The sequence below is a fragment of the Temnothorax longispinosus genome, chromosome 5 (genome assembly GCF_030848805.1).
Source record: "Temnothorax longispinosus isolate EJ_2023e chromosome 5, Tlon_JGU_v1, whole genome shotgun sequence".
Classification (NCBI taxonomy): domain Eukaryota; kingdom Metazoa; phylum Arthropoda; class Insecta; order Hymenoptera; family Formicidae; genus Temnothorax; species Temnothorax longispinosus.
The window spans coordinates 754,383-781,375 of NC_092362.1; the positions used below are offsets into that span (position 1 = coordinate 754,383).

The window sequence follows — 26,993 nt, forward strand, 5'->3', positions numbered from 1 at the left end:
ACAGCTTCCTTTTTCCTTCTAAATATTACACGCTTGAAACTAGAGAGAAAGATAAGAGTGGTCATGCCCGTGTTTTGGCCGTACCTGAATTCTGTCGGTATGTGCATGTGTTTGTGGTTCTCTTCCGTGCTATGTCCACTACTTTGTGGTAATGTCAACGATTTTGGGGTTCTCTTTCATGTTATGTTCACGATTTTCTGGTTCTCTTCCGTTAGATTCACGATTTATTCGTTTTATTTCCAAAGAGAATTAAAAAATCGTGGACATAGCACGGAAGAGAACCACAAAAACGTGCACATACCGACAGGATTCGGGTACAGCCAAAACGCGGGCACGACCACTCTCATCAGTCTCATCTTGAATCTTTTTACGTTTATGGTCGCGACGCCAACATGGCCGCGATCCTGCGCAATCCTGCGAATACAAAAAAAGATAAATATTTTGAATAACGATGAGACCAGTCGTGTTGTTGTGTACGGTAATGTTATTCGTGAGAAAAACTCGACAATAATATCATGTAAAAATACTTATTTTTTAACGATCGAACAGCGTAATTCACCCTTTGACGTGCACCGGCGTTCTTAACGTAAGTCTGCAATTATGTACAATAATAATGCGAATTTATGTGAGAATAAATAATATAATAATACAATTTACGTGGTGATATGCAGGTCAACGATGAGTATCAGTAAAAGGAAGATGTACGTGTTGGACTCGTCCGATGAGGATGACAGTTTCAAGCCTCGACGTAGTTCTCTGAAAGTCAACTTGAGTTATAGCGAAAATCTAACGGATTCCGGGAATGGATCTCTCCGGAGAACAGAGATCGAGAACGATGAAAAAGGAGCGGACAGTGCGAAAACTGTCAGACGGCTGTCGAGAAACAAAAGTACATACGAGAAGAATCGTCGATCTGATCCTGACAATAAAGTTGTGCGAGCTGAAAGTGACACAAAGAAGTATACTATAAATAATGACAATAAAATGTCCGTTCAGATCAAAGAAGGAATACAATTGAAACGTCTTACGGTAAATCTGGAGGATATAAGCACCAAGGAACGCTATCTCGAAACGAGTTGCAAGCGTTTGAAAGACGCCATCATGTGCAAGACTAAACAAATATTTGAAAAGGAGAACGAGTTCTCCGTAAAAACAGCAGTGGTATTGGGAAATAGGAAAAATCGTTCTGCAAGCAGTACACATAGTCCAAATATTGGAAATGAAACAATTATGCTGGACATAACTGATCGCCACCCGAAGGAACAAGAACCTGGGGAACAATATACTGACACTTCGAGCGATCGACAGAAGGAGGATCGGTACTCCAATATTGTTGCTACACCGTCAAAGAGTAACGGACGGAGAAGTCTTGAGAAGACCGTGGATAAATCTAGATTAACTCAAAGGCGATTGTTCGTTGAGAATGACAAGCAGGTGGAAGGGCAAACGAAATGTAGAATTATCGATGATATCGTTCTGAAGAAAAATTTGCCATTACTTTCTCTAAGACGAGCGAATCGAAGTGGCAGTCCTATATTAAGTGGTAGTAACAGAAGGCTCAGCTTGGTCAGAGCGCGATCCAAGTTGCGTTTGCAAAATCAGTTTGAAAGCCACAACACATATTCGACTATACACTCTGTTCAGAATATAGATATAGGAATGCCCGTTGTTTGCTCCACTTTCATCGAGGATAATGCAATGGCTGTTGACAAAGGAATTGACAATGATGCGGACACATCTCGTGCCACACACACAACGAATAAAGTGATATCTATGGAGATGACGGAAGTTTATGGCGGCATTCGTACGAGTAAGGAACACGTGTCTCTGCAAAATAGAAATTTAGATGCAAATAACTGTAACGGAAACAGAAAGGAAGAGAAATCCAAAGAAGGTAGTATGAAGCAAAGCAAAAATGTATCGCGCCTAGAAAACGTTAAGCATATAAACAAAATTACTGTACAAAATAACACCGCGCATTTTGATTTACCCTGCACAGATAATGCAAATGACCAGGACGTAGCAAGTGTCCACGCAGATACAACAGCTATACCTATGCAGGTATCCATTGAAGACTCAGCAGCTGTTACAAAGACACGTGATGTGTTGCAAACGCGTAAATGCGACAGTAAGACTAAATATCAAAACGAGAGACGTACGATATCTCTATTTGATAGCAGTGATAAGATTCGATCATCTTTAGATGTGAATACTTCATTGGACGCAGTGACTGAAACTAGCAAAGCGAGGAAATTCAACATCAATCACAGAACGAATGATGCCAATCAAGATTTTGCAGCGGTAATTAATAATAAGGAATCAGTAATTTCGAATAATCAACGCGAAAGCGTAAATACCATTCGAACGTCGTTGCAAATGAATACATCGGTAGATTCCGAACGCAAAACGTGGCAAAGAAGAAGTGATAAGGATGATAAAAATCGAAATCACTCAAGTATAGATACGGAATATTCATCAACAACACGTCATCAAGAAAACAAAGAAACGAATGACATAGATTCTTTAGAAAATATTAGTTTAATCGAGAGATTAAGAAATATCTCTATGAGAAATCAGATTCCTCGTAACGATAAATTGAGAGTTTCTAAAATGGAAGATGAAGATAAAAGGCGTTCAAGTAGCAGCGAAAGTAGCTACAGTTACGTCGAGGGAACTCCGTCTCCAATAAGCCGCTCGGTTACATTTAAATCACAATTAAAACACAAGACGCAACATTTGGATGCAGCAACTTGTGGCAGCAACTTAAATTCGATGGATAATGAGGAGAATGATAAAACTAAGTCAGTTGCTTTGTAAGTATATGAATGATACGAATCATATTGTGTGTTAAAACATTATACTTTTGAACTATAAATATTATTACCATATTTACTATTATAAATATTACTACTACATGATTTACATAGTTATATTATTACATTAATATTTTATTATGTAGATATGTAGATTTTAATACAGATTAATTATTAAACAAGTTAATACTTTCTATGTTATTAGGCATTCAAAAGCTTCAAATGAAATGCATATGTCGACTGGAACACAAAAAACAATAGGAACTACTACCGTTACTTTGGAAGATACACCTAGCGGGAATCCTTTTATTATTCAAAACCAATTAACGGTCATAGAAGATATGCCTGGTGGAACAAAGTCTGAAACGGGCAAGAGGATCATAGCTGTACAAAATGCGGGATGTGTTCCAGTCAGTCAGGGCAGAAGAAGATTATTGCCGCTTAACGCAAATTCTCCAGTGTATTCCATTAGTCCGGTAGAGGTGGGAAGGTATACGCCTGAGGAATCGACGTCTGGAAAACGAAAAAAAAAGTTGACGAAAAAGCTTCCGAAAAGAAGGTCAATGCGTTTGAAGAACAATACAAATAGTATCAAGCAGGATACCGCAAGCAAACGAATGTGGTCGGACAGTGATTGCGATATACCTAAAGATAAGAAAAAGGAAAACAAGAAAACGCGGAAACCGAGAAAGGTTATTAGCAAGAAGATCCGTGTCAAGAAATTTGCCGACGAAAGCGTGTTGAATATATTACAACGGAATAGACAGAACAAAGAAGATCATCTGATAGAAAATGGAGATTCTTTAGATGATTTTGTAAAATGTCGCATAATATCTACGCAATCGAATAAATACAGATCCCGAAAGATCGTCATTGTAACGACTGGTTTATCAAAAGGGTAATTATAATCCATAATTCATCTCAAAGCATTTCTAATCCTGTAAATAATTTTTGCTGTTATTTCACGTGAAATTGTAATATTCTATTTCGCGTGTAGGGATAAAAGTTTGGTGAAGAGTATCGTCAAATCTCTTGGCGCGGCGGAGATGGAGTTGAATGTGTCAAGATGGACGACTCACGTTGTGAGTACGGGTGTGCGTACGGTGAATCTTCTCCGTGGAATAATAAGAGGCTGTTGGCTCGTTCCTTTAGAGTGGGTTCTGAAATCCTTGGAGAACAACGGATGGTTGGATCCGGAGACGTTTGAGATGAAACATTTCTCTAAAGCTGTGCAGGTAAGACGTGCGTGATAGACGTGAATCTATGCGCTCGCGTATAGTGCTGTATGAGTGTTCTTATGTTTTGCAGGAAAATCGGAAAGACAGACAATTATTTGGACTTTCTTACGTCCCAGAATTGTTCACCGCATGTGGACTCATATATGTCGGACACAGTACCACCGTGCCACGTGACACGCTTAAGGAACTTATAAAGACAGCAGGCGGATATATTACCGAAGATATGAAGCTTGCTAAAATTATTATTGGCGCGAATGGCCTAAAGGAAACCTGGGTTATAGATTCTATCACAACAGGTGAACTACAACTGACTAAGTTTTATCAACGGAAATGAAGATACAGTTTGTTAAAATATCATAAATTTAAGATTTATTTAATTATTATAGTACAAAAAGATATTTGTATATCTTACATATTAAAAATAATTTTCTTTTATATATTAAATAATTATCTTTTGTCACAGCTCGCAGAGATTATGTAGGAAATGTATAGAGTATGATATATACTCTCTACTTTTATAATGCCTAGTATAAATCATATTATTGATACAGAAATTAAGTTATTACATCACAGTTTATTTTTAATGATATATGAAGAGTATTTATATGATTTATATAATAAGAAATTTAATTTATAAAACAATTATATAAAGTGAGATTTCTAATCATTAATAAGTGTGAGCTGTAATGTTAAATATTTTTTTTAGGTACATAATATTTACTTGTGTCACCACATACACACACAAATCATACATTATATACACAATCATTATGTATACAAATGTAAGAGATATATTTTGTAATTACAGTTCTTTACATAATCCTGCTATATAAACCTCGTCTATCATATCCCAATATATCTGATTTTGCGCGTTGTAACTGCGATAAATCCAATGAAAAATTCGGAGTATCGTGTTTTTTTTATCAAGTTAAAATACACACGCGCACACACACACACACACCTGTTCCGTTTAATCTTATCGCAAAATTACTGCTGTGGGAACTCTATTTTCGACAGTTAAAGATAACATTATTCGATAAAGCGACAAGTAGGCTGGCTCGATTAAAACGACAGATGACAGAACGCGGTACTACATACATATGTATACATACGTGGGACGCGTGGGTATGCCCGTATTGGCCCGTAATGACATTTCGCGATATACACATATATGTCCGAAGAAATGCGGAGCAACGCGAAGAACGGAGTCGGGTTAGGTTAGGGTTGGGTTACGCTCGCTCGGACACTTTCGTCGTGTGACTAACAGCCAGCGGCACGCACGGCGTGTGCGATGTGTCAAATTGACACGCGTTTGCTAACATGCACCTTCGCATTCGTTTAACGGCGCACTGACTCACGCGTCACGGCGACTCGGCCGACAATGGATTACACCTACGAAAATAAGTGAGTGGCGAAATTCGCACCGCGATCGTCCGCGCTCCCGTACCTGTTTCTTCTTTCCCCGCGCGTTCGCGCTTCGGAGTTCGGGCTTCCAGTCGCTTATCGCGTTTATCTTTCGCATTGTTTGCACAATCCGCGAACTGCCTTTCGCGTACACCGACATATGTACATCGACTAGCACAGTGTGAAATTAACGACAATGCTGGACAAGTCACTCGACACGCGCGAGTAAAAGTAATGGAATAGTACGTTTGTGTACCTTTTGCGGTCGTGTGTATATACTTGCTTCTTTGGATAGATCGTATCCTAACGTATCGCTGCCCGTTGCCATGTTACTGCTTGTCAGCGAGCGTAATTTGCACGCGCACTCCCGAGAATGACGGACGCGGCGTGTCATTGTTGTAGGATCGCGCTTCTTCTATCATAACGCTCTCTGTTACAATGTCAAACATTTGATTTACCGTATTGCAGCATGGGTCCTCCTTCTCCTTCCGCGGACACGTGCATTCCATTTCCCAGGAACAATAGAACAATAATCACAGATGCGTACGCAGGAATACCCGAGAACTTGTTGCTAAATGTAATAGGATTTCTGGTAAGACTTTGATCTCTATCGTTTACTATTATTTGATACATATGTTGTGTAGTAAGAGATAATTATATACGACGTTGTACAAATTATTGACGTTGTTGAGTTAAATACTCTATAGTGTCTAACGTAACGCTAATATTATTGTTAACAGCTTTTAGTTATTTTATTTGGTTTATTACGTAAGAAAGCATGGAACTATGGGCGCCTCGCGCTGTTACACAAGTCCGACAACAGATGGATGGAGCTGTTCTATGGTGTTAATGAAAACAGAGACACTGATCCCTTGTGTATGGAAGCTTCTGTCAATTCTCAACTCTCCCAACTGGATAGAGGATTTTTCACGTGGATTGTTACCGCTTTTAAGATTACGTTAGTACTCGGTGCATTTGGAATATTTTATTTGTGTCTCTCATTACGGTATTTCTAATGTGTGACTTATTTGCTCATAATAATCTTACAATTGCAGGGACGATGAATTATTACAACGTGCAGGGCCCGATGGGTTGTTATATATCATGTTCGGCCGTTGCTTAATCATATTGACCATCATGATGCTGATTGTGTCACTGTGCATAGCTCTGCCAATAAATTTTCACGGAAGCATGCAGCCGGGAGATAGCGCAACATTTAGTCATACAACACTGTCAAATCTGGAGCCCACGTCTATTGGGCTTTGGGTGTATACAGTGCTGCTCTTATCTTATCTGCCAGTCGGTGGATTTGTCATGAGACGTCGTCTGAAGCAGGTATTGCATATATTATAAGATGGATTTTCTTTTTTTGTATGTATACAAAAGATATGAATGTGTTTTGTGACGTTTACGTAATACCTATTGCAAATGAGAACTTGTGTGTGGATATAGGTGCGGGATACCAGGCCTACTGGAGAATTTGTAGCGAGAACATTATTGATTACGGATATACCAAAACAACAATGCACCGTTGAGAATCTTAGCGAATATTTTAAGTATGTAGAAAAGGACTTTCTTTTAATCGTAAACTTTTCTTTAGTAAATATTTGTTGCTGATATTAAAAGAAATTGATTTGAAAATAATTTTTAGCAATCTGTTTTTTTTTTATGTGCGGTTTTTACACATTAACAATCTTTTCAGAGAAGCATTTCCTGGTTTAACAGTGGAGGATATTACATTGGCCCACGATATAAAACGCCTTTCAAAGCTGGATGCAGAAAGGGATTGTGTGGAACAGGCGCGTTTATATTGCGAAAGTTATGCCAAGAAGAGAGAACCTTTGACAATGTATCCTTACCCGTGTGGTCAGGTTCTTGGACATTGCTGCACCAAGGTAAATTGTATCAATAAAATAAAACATGGACGTGCGCGATTACTTTGTATGCATTATCATGTAAGTTATCATCTTTAACGGAAAATTTAAGTAATTGCATTTGCAGCAAGTGGACGCTCAAGAATTCTACGCCAACGAGGAAATACGACTAACAGCGCTGGTTGAAGAAGAGAAGAATGTGGCACTTAGCAAATCTCTTGGAGTTGCTTTTGTAACTTTAGGTATTCCATTTACTCAATGTTTCCTTTCCTCTCTTAAATCAATAAGAAAATTGATAATTTATAATTAATAGGGACACCCGGTGCAGCTAAAACTTTGCGCAAACAGCTGAGGTCCTCGCCGAATATAAAGTGGATCGTGGATTATGCACCGATGCCATCAGATATATTTTGGGAAAATCTAAGCATCCCCAGGCCGTGTTGGTATCTAAATGCTGTATTAATAAATTGCGCTTTGGGACTTATATTGTTTTTCCTTACTACACCGGCTGTAAGTCAATTTCTTTCAGCAAGAGCACATTACAATAAAAACTACAAATAGAAAAAAAAAACGCACTTAAGCACATATATAGCAAAGAAACTGACGCTTATGGCATTTCGATACAATAAATAACGTTTCAATCTTCGATTGATTCTCTTTTTGATTTTCTTTAAATATTTAAAAATTTATACAAAATGTGTAATGTTAATTTACTTATTTTCAAAATTTTAGGTCATAGTGACAACTGTCAACAAATTACCAATTACTGGAGAGATTAAGGAGCTTGATCCAGTACTTTATTCTTTCCTGCCTACCGTATTGTTAGTCAGTGTGGCTGCTCTAATGCCTGCACTAGTTACGAGATGCGAATTGCTTGTGAGGCATTGGACACGAAGCAGCTTAAATCGTGTTGTTATGAGAAAAACGTTACTTCTGTTGCTCCTGATGGTGCTTATATTACCTAGTTTAGGATTAACTAGTGCCGCAGCATTTCTAGATTGGACTGTAAATGATCGAAACAATACGGCACAATGGGAATGTGTATTTTTGCCAGATCAGGTGAGATTTCTGGCAATAAAAATTTAGCATTTATTGCATTTATTCTAGATTAGTTCAATAAGAGCACAATTCCTCCTTATTACCACATCATTCATATGGCTTAGTGTAGAAATATAAAATTTACAGGGTGCCCTTTTTGTAAATTACGTCATAACTGCGGCTTTGCTCGGGAGTGGATTAGAATTGGTCAGGTTCCCGGAACTCGCGCTATACACTTTCAGACTTTGTATAGCTCGCAGCCGGGCGGAAAGGATACACGTTAGGAAAGCAGTACTGTGGGAGTTTCCATTGGGAGCTCATTATGCCTGGTTGCTGCTGGTCTTTACTATGATAACTGTCTACAGTCTGGCGTGTCCTCTAATCACTCCTTTTGGTCTACTATATTTTGTAGTCAAGCATCTGGTACTTTAATACCTTGACAATAACTTTGACAATAACTTGCAATTGTGACGATATATGTCCTGTAATGAAAATATATCTTGATTAGGTGGACAGGCATAATTTATGCTTCGCTTACGGACCGAGTATCGGTGGTGGCCAACTGGCTGGAGCGGCAGTTGGTGCTGCAGGAGCTGCGCCCATTTTAGCGCAAGCTGCTTTTTTAGCTTTAGGCCTGGTAAGAAGTGGTCTGTCTCCACTAGCTGCGGTGCAACTCACTGGTCTCTGTGCGAGTATTCTGGGCCTGGTAACCGGAGTTACATTGCCGCTATCGAAACCCAAGGTATTATAATTTGAATAGCTTCACGGGAGGCTACTGTTGAAGATTTCGTTCAAAGTTGTACTAGATTGAATTGAGTCATCTATACCAGTATACTATAATTTGAAAGCTACTTTCCTGAATTCAATTCTGTAATTCAAATTTTACATAATATTCTGTGCTATCAAAATAAGTAATCAAAAATTAAAATTATTCAGCTAAACGAAGAGAATGACTTCTTATAAAGCAAGAAAGATAAAAATTCTAGCAGAGCCTCCTTTTCAGAAACGTACGATTTTAGAATATTAATTCTTAATCGTTTTTATTAGACTCCAGTACCAAAAAGGGACCTCTCGACTGGTCAAAATTTCGTGGCACCAGTATTACGGAAGAATCAGATATCCACAGAGGAAACCATATCGACTGCTTCAAATTCAGAAGTGAATTTACCAAGCCCGACAAATACTACTTCCTCTATACAAGAAAGTCCAAAGCTTTACCAAAATTATGGCAGCGAACAGAGAGTTTAATATCTATATTTGTATTATACTCGATATATGTGTAAGAATACAGAATGCTTTGTAACTTGTTTAAAAAGTTATCCGTTTAGAAATATATTCTAATTATTAATATTAATGAGCTGACGCAATTTAGGGAAACTACAGCACAAATAATGTACATTATTAAAACATTTCTTACATCACGTTAAGTTAGGTATAATTTAAAAGAAAAATTGCAAAATGCTGCTTTAATATCTCTGTCTACTTACATTTATAATTGTATTTATAAATTCATTACCTATATATACTTAATAGTTTGTGATAAGTATGAAAATGATTACATTTAATATAATTAATTTAACATAAATTTTGTTTACTTCTTTACTTTATAATAGTTAGATATTAAGAATTATACGAAGCCTTATGAAGGATTTACTAATTGCTACTCAAAGAATCTCATTTATAAAGAAGGTGAACAGGTAGATCTATCTTATCATTTCAGATCTGACACAAAAACATAAAATGTCTATTAAGTACACTCAATACATTTTAATATTATACCTCTGTATTATATTAATGTGTTAATATAATAGTGCTATGTAATAACTTGAAAAAAGTAAGCTTACAACTATACACATGGAAATAGTTTTTAATTGATAAAGCATAGTGCATTAATTTTGATCTTATTATAAATAATGTAATTATTCTTACATGGAAATCCACAATAATCTTTATACCATGTATATATCAACCTTATATTTATCATGAAATTGATAAAGCAATAATTATATAGTTTTTAATGATTTGATAGATCAATTATTGTTAGTAATAATGCAATAATTGCAACAGAAAATATAGTTAAGCAGGATGTTTTATTTCTATTCTGAGAATTATGTAAGGATGCACCTTATAATATTTTCTGTACTTTTTATATATAGGGAAGTGACATAATATAATTGTATATATATATATATATATATATATATATATATATATATATATATATATATATATATATATACACGCGCACACACATACACACACACGATATTAGAAATTCATATCTCAACATCAACTACGTGGCCCAATTAACATATACTCTTTCTTTTAAAAATTTTTCCAAAGTTTTCAAGATAAATAGAAACATATATATATACATATATGTATGATTTCTTAAACGATTATAAATCTTCACCATTGTAATACGATTATTATCTACTTTATGTTTGTTTTCACACAAGAAATTAAAATACGCAGCTTAATTTTATATAAGATGTTATTTTAATGAACCAATTATATTTTGTCATGGAGTAAAAATTTAAATATAAACACAATAGATATTTTTTTTTTCTTATAAACTGTATATTACAGGCTATCTTTTCCTATATGAACATTATATTACTATTTTACCGTTTCCGCCGATTTCATTGAAGAATTTTAAGGGAACCTTATGATGAATATGATTGAACTCAGAATCCACTTAATGCACATTGTCATGCAATTTTATACGTTTCAACTTTCAACCAAATTTCATTAAAGAATGTCATGAGAGTTTTATGATGAACATGATTGAATTTCATGACTGATTCATTCCTCTCCTATTATCAAGGCACTAATCATCACGTATAATTTTACAATGATGCATATCGCAATATAAACGTGTACACTGTAATATCTATTCTTTTGAGATTAATAAATGTAAACAATATGTTAACAAAATCAAGTAAATTTATATATATATATATGCAAATTTTAAGGTTCTATATTATAAATATGTAAGTAACTAATATAAATTATAAGTATATATAACTATGTATTGTAGATTACATACTTTATTATTGTATATTTTGGTACACACTATATATAATTATATACAATATATGATATATAATCTACAACATCGTACATAATTATGTGTAATTAGCTTATCAGTATAACTGACATAATAAATTATATATAATTATGTCAGTTATATTAGTAAGTTTTTTTTACTATGTGTTTAATGGAGAAATTTGAATGAGAAATTCATTCAGCGAGGCTAACGCCAATTATGGCTTCCAGTTGACTAGATGTAAGATTACTTAACTCCTTCGCTTGATTTTCTTTCTTCTGTGATTTATGAAATGTCTCTTTTGTCATTGTCCTTTTATCACATGACATAAAATTACTCTCGAGATTGTGCTCTTCCTCTTCCTTCTGAGATTCTTCACTCTCTTCGCTGCTTAGATGAACCTGTGAGGCAACATTGTTGCTTAAGACGATCTCTATGAAGAATACAATGCTATTTTATAAAATAGTTATTTGAATAACAATATGTACTTCAAAAATGCATATTAAAAAAGAAATTTATATATATATATATATATATAATACATATATACACACATATACATATTGCATATATTAGGTTGGGGAAAAAGTAATCCATTATTTTTGCCTTTAAATAAACGAAAAAATAATGGATTATTTTTTCCCCAATCTATTATATATATATATGGGATATTTTAGATGAATCCTTAATTTCTCTATACTAAAGAAGAGATAAACCATGATAAATGCAACTCAAGTTTTGAATCATTAATTCATAGCAGTTCATAGAAACTATTCAAATCATTAAATTTAAATTGTATCTATGTCTTGATATGAAAAATAAAAGAGGCTGCTCTCTCTTTCTCTCTCTGAAAAACATTAATAAAAAAAGCATGATAAGTGTTATATAATTTAAAAATTTATAACGCATTTAATTTTTGTCATGTAAATATATAATTAATTTATATTTATAGCAATTAAATAGTAAAAATTGATAGTAGAGACTAGTATATTAAAATTCACATAATCTTTGAAATATTTCTTGTAGAATCAAATTAACTACTCATTATGTCATTTTGAAGTTAAATGAATAATGATAAACTTGCTTCATATTAATTGTAAGTATTAACTACCATTGATACCTTTCTTTATAACTACTATTACAGAGTTGCCACAGAAAATAAATTTTAAAACTCCCCCGACTTTTCTACGCTCTGCAGACAATAATGGAGAATTTTTCATAATCAATATTATATAATCTTCAATTTTAATATTTAGGAGCAGGGACTGCAGGAAAGCTTATATTATTAGAAGCAACACAAACTTGAAAGTTTATCCTATAACGTAATATAATCCTGAATGCAAATTCAGGCTAACAAAAAATAAGCATTGAAAAAAAAGAACGTAGTTGAGGGAAAAGAGCGATTAAATATAAGCACCGAATAAAATATAAATTTTAATTATTTTGTTAATTAATATCGTAAGAGAACTAGAGAAGTAGGGGAAGACGAAACGAGAAATGGACGCAAGAGTACCTCAAAAGTGCCTCTTCGTAACATATAGGAAGTAACTTGTAAAATGCGTGAGTTTTGAACACATTTGACTATAAACGTGAGATATATTTAAAGAATTATAAGTACTCTTTAAAATAAGAAATTTATGAGAATTGTGAGCAAAGTTAAAAATCCCAAGCTTTTATATTTATTTCCCTGATTTTTCCGGATTTTCTCTGACCAATTTAAATTTCCATGACATTTCTCGGTTTTTCAGGTCTGTTGCAACTCTTTATTATCAATAATAATAAATCCATACATCTACAATATAAAAAAACTCACTCATAAATATAAAACTAAATATTTATTTTCTACCAACTACGCCAAACAACTTGCACCTTTTCTGTAAGAGCAGAATTTGCGCATAGAAGAGTGTCTACTAATGCCAATTTAAAGGAATAGGGATATATTGGGAGTAATGAAAAATAATAATAAAAAAATTTCAGTTTCTTTTTGTTTTTTCGGAATATATATGCTACCTTTCAATATTACAACATAATTCTCATTATGTTACAATATTACAACAATAATCGTTGTTTTCCTTACATACAGAATAGCCGCGCGATATAAATTCACAAATAAAACTTTGATACAGTTAAGATGGTCGTATAAAAGAATGCCTTGATAGTGTATCCTTTACAATCCAAACTATTTGGATTCACACTTTTATGGATATCAATTTAGTGTAAATAATGCAAATTTGCATAATAAAAATATAAACAAGAATTTGGCTTCTTTGGTAAATTAAAGATGCATTTACTTGTTTACACGCTTACATTCTTCTCTAGCCTCTATCAATATTTTTTTCATCATAATCATTGATCTCAAAAATTGTATATTTTTCAACATAAAAATTTTCTTTTCTTACCAAATTCTACCACCACCAAAGTAATGATACAGTCAATTTAATTGTGCGCAAATTATATAGAAATATACAGACGAAACACTAACTGCACATACCTCTATGTGAAATTGCATTATTATGCAAAGATTTGCAACTATCCGAGCATCGCATATGTTTACTAATGACACAGATAGAGAGTAAGGTTTCATCTCACCTCTACGATAGAAACCCTTGGTGATGGTTCTCGCGTCGCAATTTTTTCCATTACGATCGGACTAGTGGAGCTTGTGCTTGTCGAAGAATATTCTTTATCTGTCTCGTTATCGTTATCGGAATATTCTTTCTCGTCTTCGACAGGCTTCTGTGCATCCGCATTTTCGTGCGCTCTGCATACGACGCCACCCTTCTCGCTCTCTCGCTCAAATAAGTTGCCGTCGAGATGATCTAAAAACATAAATAACATTAATTTTTATAGTGCACATAATTACAGTATATAAAATGTTCTTTTAACAATAACTTCTTTTATTCAACTTGAAGATGATTTTTCTTCAGTAAAAATATCGAGGGAGATCATTGTTAAGCGCATTTTCCCCATTTTCAACATTGGGCGGTCTTGTATCTAAGTTTTAAATAAAAATTCTCTTATTTTCTCTTCTGCAGTTTAATTTGTAGAAATTTACTAAACTTAGGTTTTTTTATTTTCACGAAGGAAAGATCCGTTTTAAATTAGCTGGAAAATTTGCAGTGAAAGGGTATACCCATAGTTTGTGCAAATATATGTTAATATTATTTTCGGATTACCTTGACAAAATGCAATACTACAAAATGAACAGTGTGCTGATGTTCGACGTCCGCATTCCGAGCAAAAATGCCACGGACAACAGAATTTCGGTTCTGTCTCATCGACTATTACACACGTTTTGTGATACTTTTTGTTACATGTCCTTTGTGAGCAGACTATAAACTTGTTGTGATATATTTCTTGTCCGCATTGCCAACACGTGTACTTTCTCTCTTTCGATCTAAAATAAAAATAACAAAATTCATTAACATATTAAATGCATAAAAACCATGACAAAACGATAAGTATATCAATTAACAAGATATACAATTATATAGGTACCTTCTGTGTCGTTTTGATTTAACAATTTTCTTTAATTGCATGACCGATTGTGCTATTGGTAACTGTTGTTTCTGTGCTTTTAGCCCAATAAAACCGCTACAATTAGATGCACCGCAAAGACACGCTTTTCGTGTTTCTCCATCAGATGCTAAATTATAATTAAATGTCAGCTCCTCTCCGGTTTCTATGTCACGCAAAGCGAATAGACCGATACGCGTATCTCCGTTTACTGTCCATTTCTGCGTTTCGCAGTTTGGAGCGCACGAGTGATCTGTAAATGACAATATAATCGTTTTTCGGGATCACAGACTCGTATGTCGTAATATACTCACTCATAAATCGACTTAGATTTCCCTTCGGTTCCGCATCAATCGTTCTATAGTTGTCTATCGTCAGGAAGTAGAAATTCTCATTTTTCAATTCCTTCTTCCGATGTAATCTACGTTTGTATTCAGCGTCGTCTATAATTTCCCCCACGTACTCGATGACAAACCGCCCCGCTTTAATATCCTCCAAAGTTCTCAGGCCCCATCCGCGAGCCACTGTATGAAATGGCTCCATTGCTGGGTATTGTCTTAGCACGAACGACTGATTCATGCATTTGTCTCCAGCTGGACAGATTCCGGGACTGCATTCGACCATTAGTATACGATTCAGACAATCCGTACCAGGTGCACAAGGATTATCCCATTCAGGATCGCATTCGCATGCCACAATGCTCTCGAATTCGGTTGGCTTAACGTTGCCCACTGGTTTATTGACCTGTTACATATCTATTTTCATTAAGGCTTCTAACTTTTCACTGCAGTTATTCATCAAATTATGATAAATTAACAATAAAGCACGTATGATCTAAGTCTCTGATTACAAACTCAAATTGATTTTAATGATGACACAGCAGTGTTGACTACAATAATATATATATTAGCCTAGTCTAGATCAAGCGAACGAGCACGAACACAATCATCTATGAGCGAATTTGATCGAATAAGTGTGGATAATGGTGAGATTACGAAACGAGTTTAAAAGTCAGATCCAGAACGCAAGTAAACACAAACATAAATGAATAATGTGCTTTAATGAATGATCTGCCAGTACGGCGGCACCATATGCACTCATTGAAGCAAGGTGTTCATTTGTGTTTGTTCGCGCTTGTCTATTTGGTTTGAATCCGACTTCAAAGGAAAAGTGCTCGTTAGTCTTTGCTAGCTTGATTAAGCGTTAGCTTAATGTGGTATAAACCGTACTTTTAATTTTACGTATGGTGGCGGTTTCAGTCCTTTCGGTTTTTTAGTCATGGATCGCCTTGCTTTTAATTGTTGATGTATTTTATTGGCTTCCTCAAGAGCTATCCGATATGTATCGTCCATCAGAGATTTTTTATTCATAGGTGGTTTTATATTTGCGTCACCGTCTTGATATAAAAAGGCGCGACCTCTATAAAGATTATTACATTAAAGAAAGATGACTTATTAAGATACTTATTAATCGTAATATTTCGTATAAAAAAATTTTTATTTACCTATCTACCCAATAATAATCATTGGATCCCAAAAACATTACGCAAAATTTGCCAGGACTGTGAGGTTTAGCTACACTTTCTACATTTTCAGGAATTTCATGTGGATAACATATACGAGACGGCCACCATCGATAATGGCCGAGTTTCACCCATACAACTTCCCCATACAAAGGTAATCTTCCTGTTTCACAATCCTCGCATATAAATCCGCCGTCAGGCGCATCTATACCTAAATTACCAACGACATATGAGTAATTTATTTGCAGGTATTGTACTTTACATTAACTATAACATTTTAATCAAGTTACCCAGACATTCCAAATGAAAGGAAGTTGGACACGTGTCGCAACAAATGAGGCTTCCACCACGTGTACACAGGAAACACCACGCTGCGTTCAATGGAGGATATGGTGCTTTGTAATGTTTTGGGCATATAATTTGGCTCGCCGTCAATATTACTGAACCAGCAGGCAGACACAATGTCGATGCATGATAAGACGAAGGGCAACGGACACATCTTGCTATTTTCTCATTTGGGGCGCGCGAACGGTGATGTTGAGGATTATCCGAACTGCAGGTGTGGCATACGTGATACGGACATATCAAGCGTCCACCTTGCCAATGCGACTAAACAAAATACAAAAATATTTATTAATGTTAGAGTATATTAATATTTTAACATTATGATATAAACGCAAAGTTTTACCTGTGGCCACGATAATAAGCAGTTGGAATGATAATGTTTTCCACAAGCCGGGACGATACATCTTCCTCTATCTCCTTCCCTCTCATTGCATAAGAAGCAAGCAGGTGCTACTCCAGATAGACAGTCAATGCATTTGAATGTCTCGTCCTCTTGCTCATCGGATTTACCTGAATTCAATTAATATTATGATTATGCTGTATAACCATGTATTCGATTTGTTTAAAAAAATTCGTTTTTCTTTTGTTAGTATGTCACATTAAAAAAAAAAATTTTTTTTAAATAAATATTACATATACATGTATTTATAATTATTATCACATAATTACCATTATTTTCATTTTCATCATTAATACTTCTTTTAATTATGTCTAAGTCGCTAAGTAATCTGTCATCCAAGGTGTTCTCATCAACAGAATATTCTGGACTAGATTCGCCAGGTTTTACACAGGATAAATGAAAATAAGAATAACACGGCCCCTTACATCTCGTTAGCTTGCCTGTCTTCTCGCAAATCTGACAAACCTTTTCTTGTTTCATACCTTTAAAGAGATTGTACAATCTACTTCGTTTCGTTTCTGTAACAGAATTTTCTTCCTTGTCAATTTTACTTCTCGACTTTTTATTTTCCTTCACAGTCGTGTCAATCTCAATCACATCTTCATCCGGAGTACTTTCTTTTTTTATATCTTTTAAGAGATTGTACAGTCTATTTCGTTTCATCATTTCTGGAACAGAATTTACTTCAGTGTCAATATTACTTTTCATCTTTTTATTTTCCTTTACAGTTGTGTCAATCTCAATTGACGAAGTGCTTTCTTTCAAATCCACGTGCGAGTTTTCGTTTGACACTTGCGATCTAACTTTTTTCCGGTATTCCGTGTCCATATTGTCCCAGATTTTTCGTAAGTATTTTTTAATGTCGTCTTTTGGCGTATCTGGATATTCAGTCTCGAGCAAATTTTTGTTATCTTCGTAGTAGAGTTTAAATAAACTCTCTTCATCCTCATTTTTAATAATTTTTGTGTTTATACTTTCGGAAGAGCTTTTATGACTTGAAGGAGATGGAGGTAAAGAATCCAAATTTAGTTTCCAGTCAATTTTACCGTTTACAATCCGCGAATTTTTCGTCTTTAATAATTCTGATTTAAGTAACTTCGATACTTCCGGTTTTTCATTGTATAACTGTAAAAGTAAAAATAAGGTTTTACACTACATATAACAAGCACTAATTGTAAGTTAAATTTATACTAAATGTAAACAATTATTAACATTACATTGTTTTGTTTAGCACGTTTGACATCAGGCTCATCTTGCTCAATCGAATGTTTCCTCTTGTTCTTAATTCTTTCATCGACAGTAGATGATTTTGCATCTTTAGATTTCGAGATTTTAAATTTTTTCGCAAAAATTGCAATTCTTTCTTCCATCGTCAGTGCCTGTGCTTCTTCAGCTTCTCTAACAGCATTTTCCCACTTTATTCTCGCTCTCGGCTTTATAGTAAAAGCAGTAGTATACTTGGGATCCTTCTTCCTTGTATCTGCTGACTTGAATGCTTTTTCTAATTCCATGAAGTTAGCAAGAGATATGAATTGCATCATATATTTTGCCGAAACCCAACTGTGACGTCCTTTGTCTCCGAAGTAATGAACGTGTACCCACATAATCAACTTAGAAGAAACTGTGCCACAAAATATTCAAAACATTTTTCAACATTTTATACCAGTAAATTTTTGTAATAACGTCTATATACATATAAGAAATATAACTTCAGATTTTCATGTTTATTCATATTCTAAAGCAACTTTCTTATAAATACACTGCAACTTAAATAAGTAAAATATACACGAGCTATAGAAATTTACCTCTTAACTTATAATATTGACCTGTAGTTGGGTCATTTGTTACCATACAAGGCCAGTATGGGAAATTGCCAACTCTTGCCCATGCTAACTCTCCCACCATCCAATGGCATTCAACAACAGGACTGATTAGTTTTGGAGATGGAATCTCCTCTATACTATTTACTAAAGAAACGACTTCATCTACGTTGTTAGCTACGTCAATTTCACTTGTATTTTCATCCATACTATTATCAGTGGAATTCGACACGTGTCTATGTGTCTTTAGCCTCAACGTCTGCAAAATTACAAAAGCAATGAATGTTACATAAGTACCAATGAACAGCAAGCTTCAGATTATTAAAAAAAAAAAACCGATAGATCTCAGACACTAAATATAACTTATTTGATATCTACTATTATAAAAAAAAGCTTCCTTGAAAGGAATCATATAAAAGTCGTTAGTACGTGAATATGAAAATATTTAAGATCAAGTCTCATAAATGACGTGTACTTCGATTGGGCTTAGAAATATACGCAATCGACAAAGGCACGCCAACGTTGCTCAGAGCAGCATGAAAAAAAGTACATGGCGTATACCTGCAGAGAGTCCACAGTAATGCCCGTGATGGACGTGGGCTTTATTGTTCTGCCGTAACGGCTTTTATTAGGCGTCCAGCCATTACAATCGTCATCGTCATCGTCCAGCAAAGCCTCCCCATTGCACACGTCCTCGCTCGTCGAAGCCCCGACATTCACGTCGATCTCATCATCCGCCTCGGATCTGGGGCGATCCAACGCGGCCACCTCGCTGGTCGTCTCCGTGTCAATGGTATTCATGACTGGTGCGCGTTCAGTACGGCAACGGCATTTTCAGGCTCTCGCGTTCCGTACGCCGTGTATCATGGAAGCGCATCGGCACCTCGAACGACGGGCGTCCGCGGGGCCCGCGGAATGCCAGCGACGAGGGCACACTTGTCGAAAACAGTTCTCGCTACCGTTGGTTGGGGCCTACCTGAACGGCAAGCGGCGGGGCCTCCTCGGCCTCGTGTTTTCGAGAGGGGTATCACCTTTCTCGCGTATAGCTGGGCCTACCTCATCCGTGGAACGAACGTCGGCTTCCGCACCGCGAGGACCCGCACGCGGCCCCGAATTTCGCCCTTTCGACCGTCCGAATTGTTGTGATAATAACGAATTGTGAACGAACAACGAACCTCGCGTACCTCCTGAAGCAGGACGCGTTTCCCGCGATTTTGGGCGATTCTCATGGCCGGCGCTGCCCGCAGCCCGTGCCACCGACCGTGCTTTGTGAAACGGCGGCCGGCCAATGCCGCGCTCGCATGCCTTCTTTACCGATCGCGTCAATTTTCTGTAGTTTCTCCTTCATAAAAAGAAAGAAGAATCTCTTTTATCTCCGCGTCCCATAAAATGTTGATTCGGAATTTTCGGTGAAAAGCGCGAATATGAGCATCTCGTTCGACGATAGAGTTTGTTTTTTTTTTAGCTAAACTCTGCATTTTATTTTCTTCTCTCTTTTTCTATACATACTCATTTTACGTTAAAAAGATATATAAAAAGTTTGTAAGTGCAAAAAGTGCGGCAAAAAAACTTTCTCTTTCCGAGATAGTACATTTTACATTTCCAAGGTGGATGTAGCATGTTTAGATATTCTAATTTTATACAACTAATGCCTGTTTAAAGCCCGGTGTCCACGATGCAAGAACTGGGTCCAAGTTTCGATTTAAGCCAATGAAACTGCTACTTTTCTGTAAGAGCTGCAAGATGATTGGCTTAAACCGAAACTTGGACACAGTTCTAGCATCGTGGACACCGGGCTTTAGATATGATGATGATTTTTTAGAGAGGGATGATGAGACGATGATGACTATTGGTTAAAAATCAAAACTTTTGATTAATTTAATATTTTATAATTCGTTATTTACTTGAAACATCAAATTTAATTCATTACTCCTTATATCGCTTATCGATATATAATAAAATAACTAAATACAATTATAAATAATATAGGTACGTATATCTACTATATTGCGTAATGGGCAATTATGTAAAAATATTTACACAATGATATGTACTTTCGATTATAACAAAGATAAATTTTATTCTTTAATAAACTAGAATTTATTATAAGCTCTTTTAATAGGAATAACCGCAATCAGGAAATTTTTTTTTTAAGAAAAAAAATAATAAATTGCGTGTAACAGGTCAAATTTTTTATTAGAAATGTATAAATGTCACAGGGATTTCGTGTAAATTTTTTTTTTTGCAATATCTAGGAAATCTACAAAAAACCGAGATATCGTGGAATAAATAAAATAAATTATTGCAATAAATATAAATTTATATTTAAATATATTTGTATTTATATAACATATATAATATATTTATAAATATAAATTAATAAAAATTTTAATTCACAATTTCACTGACAGAACCTTTTAGGATTTTGCAGAATAGGTATTAAGTAAGATTGTTTAATTTGTATTCGCTCCACATTATTCTGATTTTTTGTGGATTCTCCAAAAATTTTGTAAGAAAAAAAAAGAAGAAAAAAAAAACCGAGTTACACGAAAAATATCCCTGCGTATATAAATTGGCAAATTCAAAAATTAATACGTTAAGAACAGAAATTAAATTATTAAGGAGTTTGTGCAATACTGTCTTTCAGATACATTCACTATGAACAAATTGAGATACGGTTACCGTATCTGAAGGACGGTATTGCAAAAACTCCCCTATTCAGATCACTTCACGTGAGATGGTGAGGGCGGTTACTCTGGTGTTTATATAAGCCGAAATTCCGGATATTAATTTAACTTTATATTCTACTGTTTTCTACGTTTGACGTAATAACTATATCGTAAACTCAGAATTAAAATATATTTTGAATAAGTTGAAATATGTTTTTAATTTAAAAAGTTGTGTATATGTTGTTAATTACATTTTGTGATTATCAAAAATTCGAAAGTTAAGTTTGTATCTTTTGTCTAACAATAACTATCAGCGCTAAAGAACTTATAGTATTTTACTTGAGTATAGTATGTACATACATAGTATGTACGATATCAAGTTGCCTATAAATTAAACATATAATAAAATTATTGTTATTATTAACTGTACGATGTTACTGTGTATAATTTATTGTTGGCACTTTAACGTGCTATTTATATAAGCGGTTTTATCATTTCTGTGCTTTTGTAGATATGGCTGCATCCATTTATTCCTCTTTTTTGAATAAACACTTATTTCGTATTCGTTGCACGTGAGGCGTGTCATATTCTCTTCACCAGGAGAAACTTGGTTCGGAAGATCTTCCGTTTACAACTTTCCAACTGCTGCGCGAAGCAACAACAAAGGGGAAAAAGATATTCTTTCCGACCGTATGGAACCCGCTCTTTTATTCTTCTCGTTTCGCCGTTCGCCCGCTTAGAATGTATCGAATATCGCAGCAAATATCAAGGATTCACATACATTAAAATTGTAAATTTAAATGAAAACGTTTGCATACTTATACTCACAGATGTAATTCCCAATTTTCATTTAACGAGTGGAAAAAGAATTATATCAGAATTATAAAAGACATATTTGCAAATCTAAAAAATCTTTGCCATATCTATATGTTATTATAATTTTTACAAATGTATAATTTATGCATCTTATTGTTAATGTTTATTGTAAATATGTCTAATGTTTAACTTTACTACTACTATATAACTTTAAATTAATTCAATATGCAAAATAATTATTCTATTGAAAGAATTGGCAGAAAATTGGCTTTTTAAATAACTTTTCGTCAAACTTATATACCGTTTACTTTTCAAAAACTGCATTGAGAGAAAGAATATAGATATAGATATATTAAAAGGCAAGGAAGGTATGCAACGATAAAAAATAAAATTTGAATCGAAATTACCTTTGTTTGATTATCAATGCTCCGCGACGCGCGTTATGGAAAAAATCTCGCAGTCGCGTATCGGGGGATGGAAAACGGATCGGAAGCAGAAATCTATCGTACGCGACGCACACGCATCGACATATAAACCTTGACGAGCATATCCGCGACTTTTCGTGCGTGACGTGCTGCGAGGTCGCGTGACAAAATTGGATGGCGATGAATTCCCCGGTGATACGTCTCTGGATATTCCGGCACGGTTGCTTCTGCACGAGCGAAGAAGAGCGGAACAAGCCGAGCAATTGGCATGCCACTCGTATCTCTCTGATATCGGCGAAGACGTCGGCGAAACATCTTCTGCCGACGATAAGTAAATAACGCCACTCGCAAACGATACGAGTCGCACGTTGCGCTTCGCTGCTTAATTTGATGAGCAATTTAGTATACACACATGTTATTCATATAACGTATTTAGATAAATGACATTGTTTTTGTAATCTGAAATATGTAGAGTTGAGCGAAAATATAAATTGTTATTTTTATAGAGGTTTACGTTTTGTTCTTAAGTTATTTTCAGATAAAATGCAATATTTTAAATTGCATAATTTTTATTTTCATGTCTCTATTTTCTAGGTTTCATGGATAATAATTATCGATATTGGAATAAATTAATAAGAATTAATAGACTAGTTATAAAATATAGATAAATATAAGGTGTAAATGTATTTTATTTTTATTTTTATTTCAATGTTAGAACCAAAAAAGTTTGCATATGTTAAATAACAATAACACACAAAAACTCTAAACATGCAAAGTAACTCGAATCTGTTTATCATCTATTATGATTCTGTAGCGATTCTGACTTTCATACATGGACGAAATAATTATACGAATTATATACGAATCCGTGTTATATGAATCCATGTTATATGGAGTCTACTGTATGATAGAAATATGTTTGATAAAAAATATATTTAATTACTATATATTGGCATCAGAAATCCTAGAAAATAGAGACATAAAAATAAAAATTATACAAATTAAAATATTGCATTTTATCTGAAAATAACTTAAGAACAAAACGTAAACCTCTATAAAAATAACAATTTATTTTCGCTCAACTCTACATATTTAATATTCATCTTTAATATTCATTTTACATTTTTTATAATAAGTCCTTATTCTCTCTTGTAAATATGTGTTGCTATATGCATGCATAATCTATATGTATAGATTCGCGGAAATCGCTGTATTTCTTTTCTATTTGCCGTTGCGTTCTTCGCCAGAGAGCTTTTCTCGGAATTTAAACGCTCGAGGGTTACCCCATATTATTTGTTTGGTCTTTCGCGTGTTTCCGTTGTCGCGCGCGTAGTATTTTCGGCAAGTACGCCGCAGCCCGCGCCCCGCGCTCGGCCGCGCGAAGGAATGTGAGGGGCGGGGGACAGTTTCCAGTTCCCATTGGTTCCCATCAGGACACCGCGCGGCGCGATACGCCGCACGCCGCGACGTTGGATCTTTCCGACCTTCGATTAGATTCGATCGTAATCGTATTCGGTCGCGAGCGAGCGTGATGTGTGTAACGTGGTGCGATGTGGTGTAACGATATCGTATTCGTCTTCATAACTATTAAACGGAGGGGACACGGTGTTCGCGAGTATCGGTACGAACGACGATCTCTCGCAATTGGAATACCCGACATGGCCGCTTATCGCGAAAAATGCGGGTTAATCGTCGTCCAGCATGGTGTACGCGACGCTTGCGGAGACTGGAATATCGACCCGCGATCGGGGCCGGTGTTCGAGAAAATATTACATCAAACTCATCGAAGGCATCCGAGTATCGTGCCTTGCCTTTCCTGGTAAATACGCAACGCTTCATATTCGTTTGACGCGAGTAATTGCGCTCGCGAATGCGATCGCCATGTCGACGTCGTTCGTCGAGAAGCTCGCGCGGTTTTCGTCAATTTCGTCGCGTGTTTTCGTCATCGCGTGCGTAGTAATTCGGCAAGTACGCCGCGCCCCGCGCCCGACAGTCCCGGCACCCGGCCGCGCGAAGGAATGTAAGGGGTGGGGTGAGGAACAGTTCCCATCAGGACACCGCGCGATACGGCCGTGACGTCGCGACGCGGCGTGGATTTTTCCGACCTTCGATTAGCTTCGATCGTAATAGTATTCGGTATTCGGTCGCGAGCGAGCGTGATGTGGTAACGATATCGTATTCGTCTCTATTGAACGAAGGTACGGAGGGGACACGGTGTTCGCGAGTAATACGTTCGACGATCTCGTCGCCGTGTTTCGCGCATGACGGTGGAATCTCTGGAATATCGACCCGCGATCGAGGCCGGCGTTCGCGCGCGAGACAATTTTACATCGAGGCTCACATCGGAGGCATCTGAGTACCGTGCCTCGCCTCTCCTGTAAGTACGCAACGCAACGCTTCATATTCGTTCGACGCGAGTAATTGCGCTCGCGAATGCGATCGCCATGTCGATGTCGTGCCGTCGAGAAGCTCGCGCGGTTTTCGTCGTGAGCGCGATATACATCCGCCATGCTTCCCGTGCGTCGGTGCCGTTTTCCTGGAAGACGCTCGTCGCGGTCGTTTTTTTCGGGTGACGGGACAAATATTTATACGCGAGCGTTACTTCTGTAGTAACTTACGATAATTCCTCCGCGTAAACGGGGATATGTAGTAACTTACGATAAATTCCTCTGCTTAAACGGTGATTTGTAGTAACTTACGATAATTCGATTCCACGTAAATGAGTTGTACTGTCGCGGTCGCTGTCTCGCCGCATGCTATGATGACATCAAAGCGTACGAAGCAATAAACAATAGCCGAAGGCCCGTAGTCTTAGCTCACTTTTATCACAAATGCGCACATTTAACATATATAGTTTACGTTACATGTACTGTAGAATCTTAGAAATAAATGCGCGCATTTATCGATAAAAGTGAACTGAGAAAACGGGCCGAAGTCTACTAACGGCTTGCAGATTATATACCGTTTTAAAAATTGGATGCAGAGATATAAATTTAGTTCACCCCCATGCTATTATTCTTCCCCTTTACATTGAAACATCTCTGAAATTGGTTCGACGCACATCTTAGAGCGTAACAAACGTTTCTTGCTGTTTCTGCGTCACATACGTTAAGTACTTTCCTTCGGGAAAAATATGCGAAGAATAATTTTTTACTTATTGGTGTTTGCTAACATCAAGAAGATCACCATTAAGAAGTTAATATAATTATGTTTTGCTCAATTTAGAAATTAATTGGATCTGAAAATTAAATAATTTCCTTTTGCACGTGCCGAAATAATTAATAAGATATTTTATTTTTTCTATTATATGCAAATACCATCCTTTTTATGCATATAATTTGAGCATATAATTAGATATATTATATAGATTTTTGGTTGTACTTTTTCTCAGATTACATGAGGGAGATGTTGGTATTGGTGCAGCGAGTAGTACTGTAGTTGTGTCAGCTGGATTTTCGCTCGTGAACGTCGCCGCGTCGTGAGTGAGTGCGCCGACAGAGATGCGACACCTGAGGAGGACCACGGAGAGGAGGAGGAGGTCTGGGAGGCATCAGGTGACGGCGGAGCAACCGTGGAGTGAGTACTTGATTGTTATTCGTTTATTATTTTGCTGTCCTGTGGCAGATTCTCTCACTTTCTCAAGCGCGACGTGATTCGCCCTTACATTATACTCGAATCATTAATTTATTACTCGTACAATACAAGTATCGATTATTTTGGGCACTGCAATGCTTTAATGTAAAAATATTTCTGTTACAGATCAACGCAGGGTTACAACTTATATAACTCCGCTGTTGCGCATCGGCCGGTGAGTGATTTTTTTATTTTAACGCGAATTAAAATCAAAGATAAAAATATAATTAAAAAAAAATATTTTTATCTTTGTTTTTTTTATTTTAAGGCTGCCATGCGTATTCGTTGTAATTTTGTTCGTAAATTAAATAAGTTATAACGTGAATTAAGTGACGAAATTTCTTGATTTTTGTCTTTCGACATGATTTTGATTCCGATTTCGGTTTTCTAGCTAACAAAAGTATCGGTATTGCGCAAATTACAGTTTTTTT

At 35.8% G+C, this 26,993-nt stretch overlaps 2 protein-coding genes and 1 long non-coding RNA gene across 11 annotated transcripts; 2 read left to right on the forward strand and 1 right to left on the reverse strand.

Annotated features, from left to right (window-relative positions):
* The first annotated feature begins 363 nt into the window (after positions 1–363).
* Positions 364–9,952, forward strand: Tmem63 (transmembrane protein 63). Of its 7 annotated transcripts, XM_071779596.1 has the most exons (13): positions 430–586; positions 672–1,517; positions 5,936–6,047; positions 6,196–6,413; positions 6,511–6,790; positions 6,908–7,011; positions 7,158–7,350; positions 7,457–7,571; positions 7,643–7,839; positions 8,062–8,388; positions 8,515–8,790; positions 8,876–9,109; positions 9,415–9,952. In XM_071779596.1, the coding sequence occupies exons 2-13, from the start codon at positions 679–681 to the stop codon at positions 9,613–9,615; spliced, it is 3,096 nt and encodes a 1,031-aa protein (XP_071635697.1). In that variant the 5' UTR covers positions 430–586; positions 672–678; the 3' UTR covers positions 9,616–9,952. The 7 variants fall into 7 exon arrangements, 5 of the variants coding, with proteins under 5 accessions (XP_071635693.1, XP_071635697.1, XP_071635696.1 ...); XM_071779595.1 differs by lacking the exons at positions 430–586; positions 672–1,517 and adding an exon at positions 4,235–4,347 and having other exon boundaries at positions 5,924–6,047; XM_071779593.1 differs by lacking the exons at positions 430–586; positions 672–1,517 and adding an exon at positions 5,227–5,455 and having other exon boundaries at positions 5,924–6,047.
* A 583-nt stretch (positions 9,953–10,535) lies between these two features.
* Nsd (Nuclear receptor binding SET domain protein) lies at positions 10,536–20,280 on the reverse strand. Of its 2 annotated transcripts, none has more exons than XM_071779590.1 (13): positions 19,581–20,279; positions 19,005–19,278; positions 18,417–18,820; positions 17,469–18,324; positions 17,143–17,309; positions 16,745–17,063; positions 16,437–16,665; positions 16,162–16,351; positions 15,247–15,676; positions 14,915–15,185; positions 14,593–14,813; positions 14,006–14,235; positions 10,536–11,817 (listed from the first exon to the last, which is right to left on the reverse strand). In XM_071779590.1, the coding sequence occupies exons 1-13, from the start codon at positions 19,818–19,820 to the stop codon at positions 11,611–11,613; spliced, it is 4,038 nt and encodes a 1,345-aa protein (XP_071635691.1). In that variant the 5' UTR covers positions 19,821–20,279; the 3' UTR covers positions 10,536–11,610. The 2 variants fall into 2 exon arrangements, with proteins under 2 accessions (XP_071635691.1, XP_071635692.1); XM_071779591.1 differs by having other exon boundaries at positions 11,675–11,849; positions 19,581–20,280.
* A 3,954-nt stretch (positions 20,281–24,234) lies between these two features.
* LOC139813640 (uncharacterized) lies at positions 24,235–26,950 on the forward strand. 2 transcript variants are annotated; one of them, XR_011732200.1, is made up of 3 exons: positions 24,235–24,748; positions 26,321–26,505; positions 26,689–26,950. It is a non-coding gene; the product is annotated as an uncharacterized lncRNA (long non-coding RNA). The 2 variants fall into 2 exon arrangements; XR_011732201.1 differs by lacking the exon at positions 24,235–24,748 and adding an exon at positions 24,969–25,306.
* Positions 26,951–26,993: the final 43 nt, after the last annotated feature.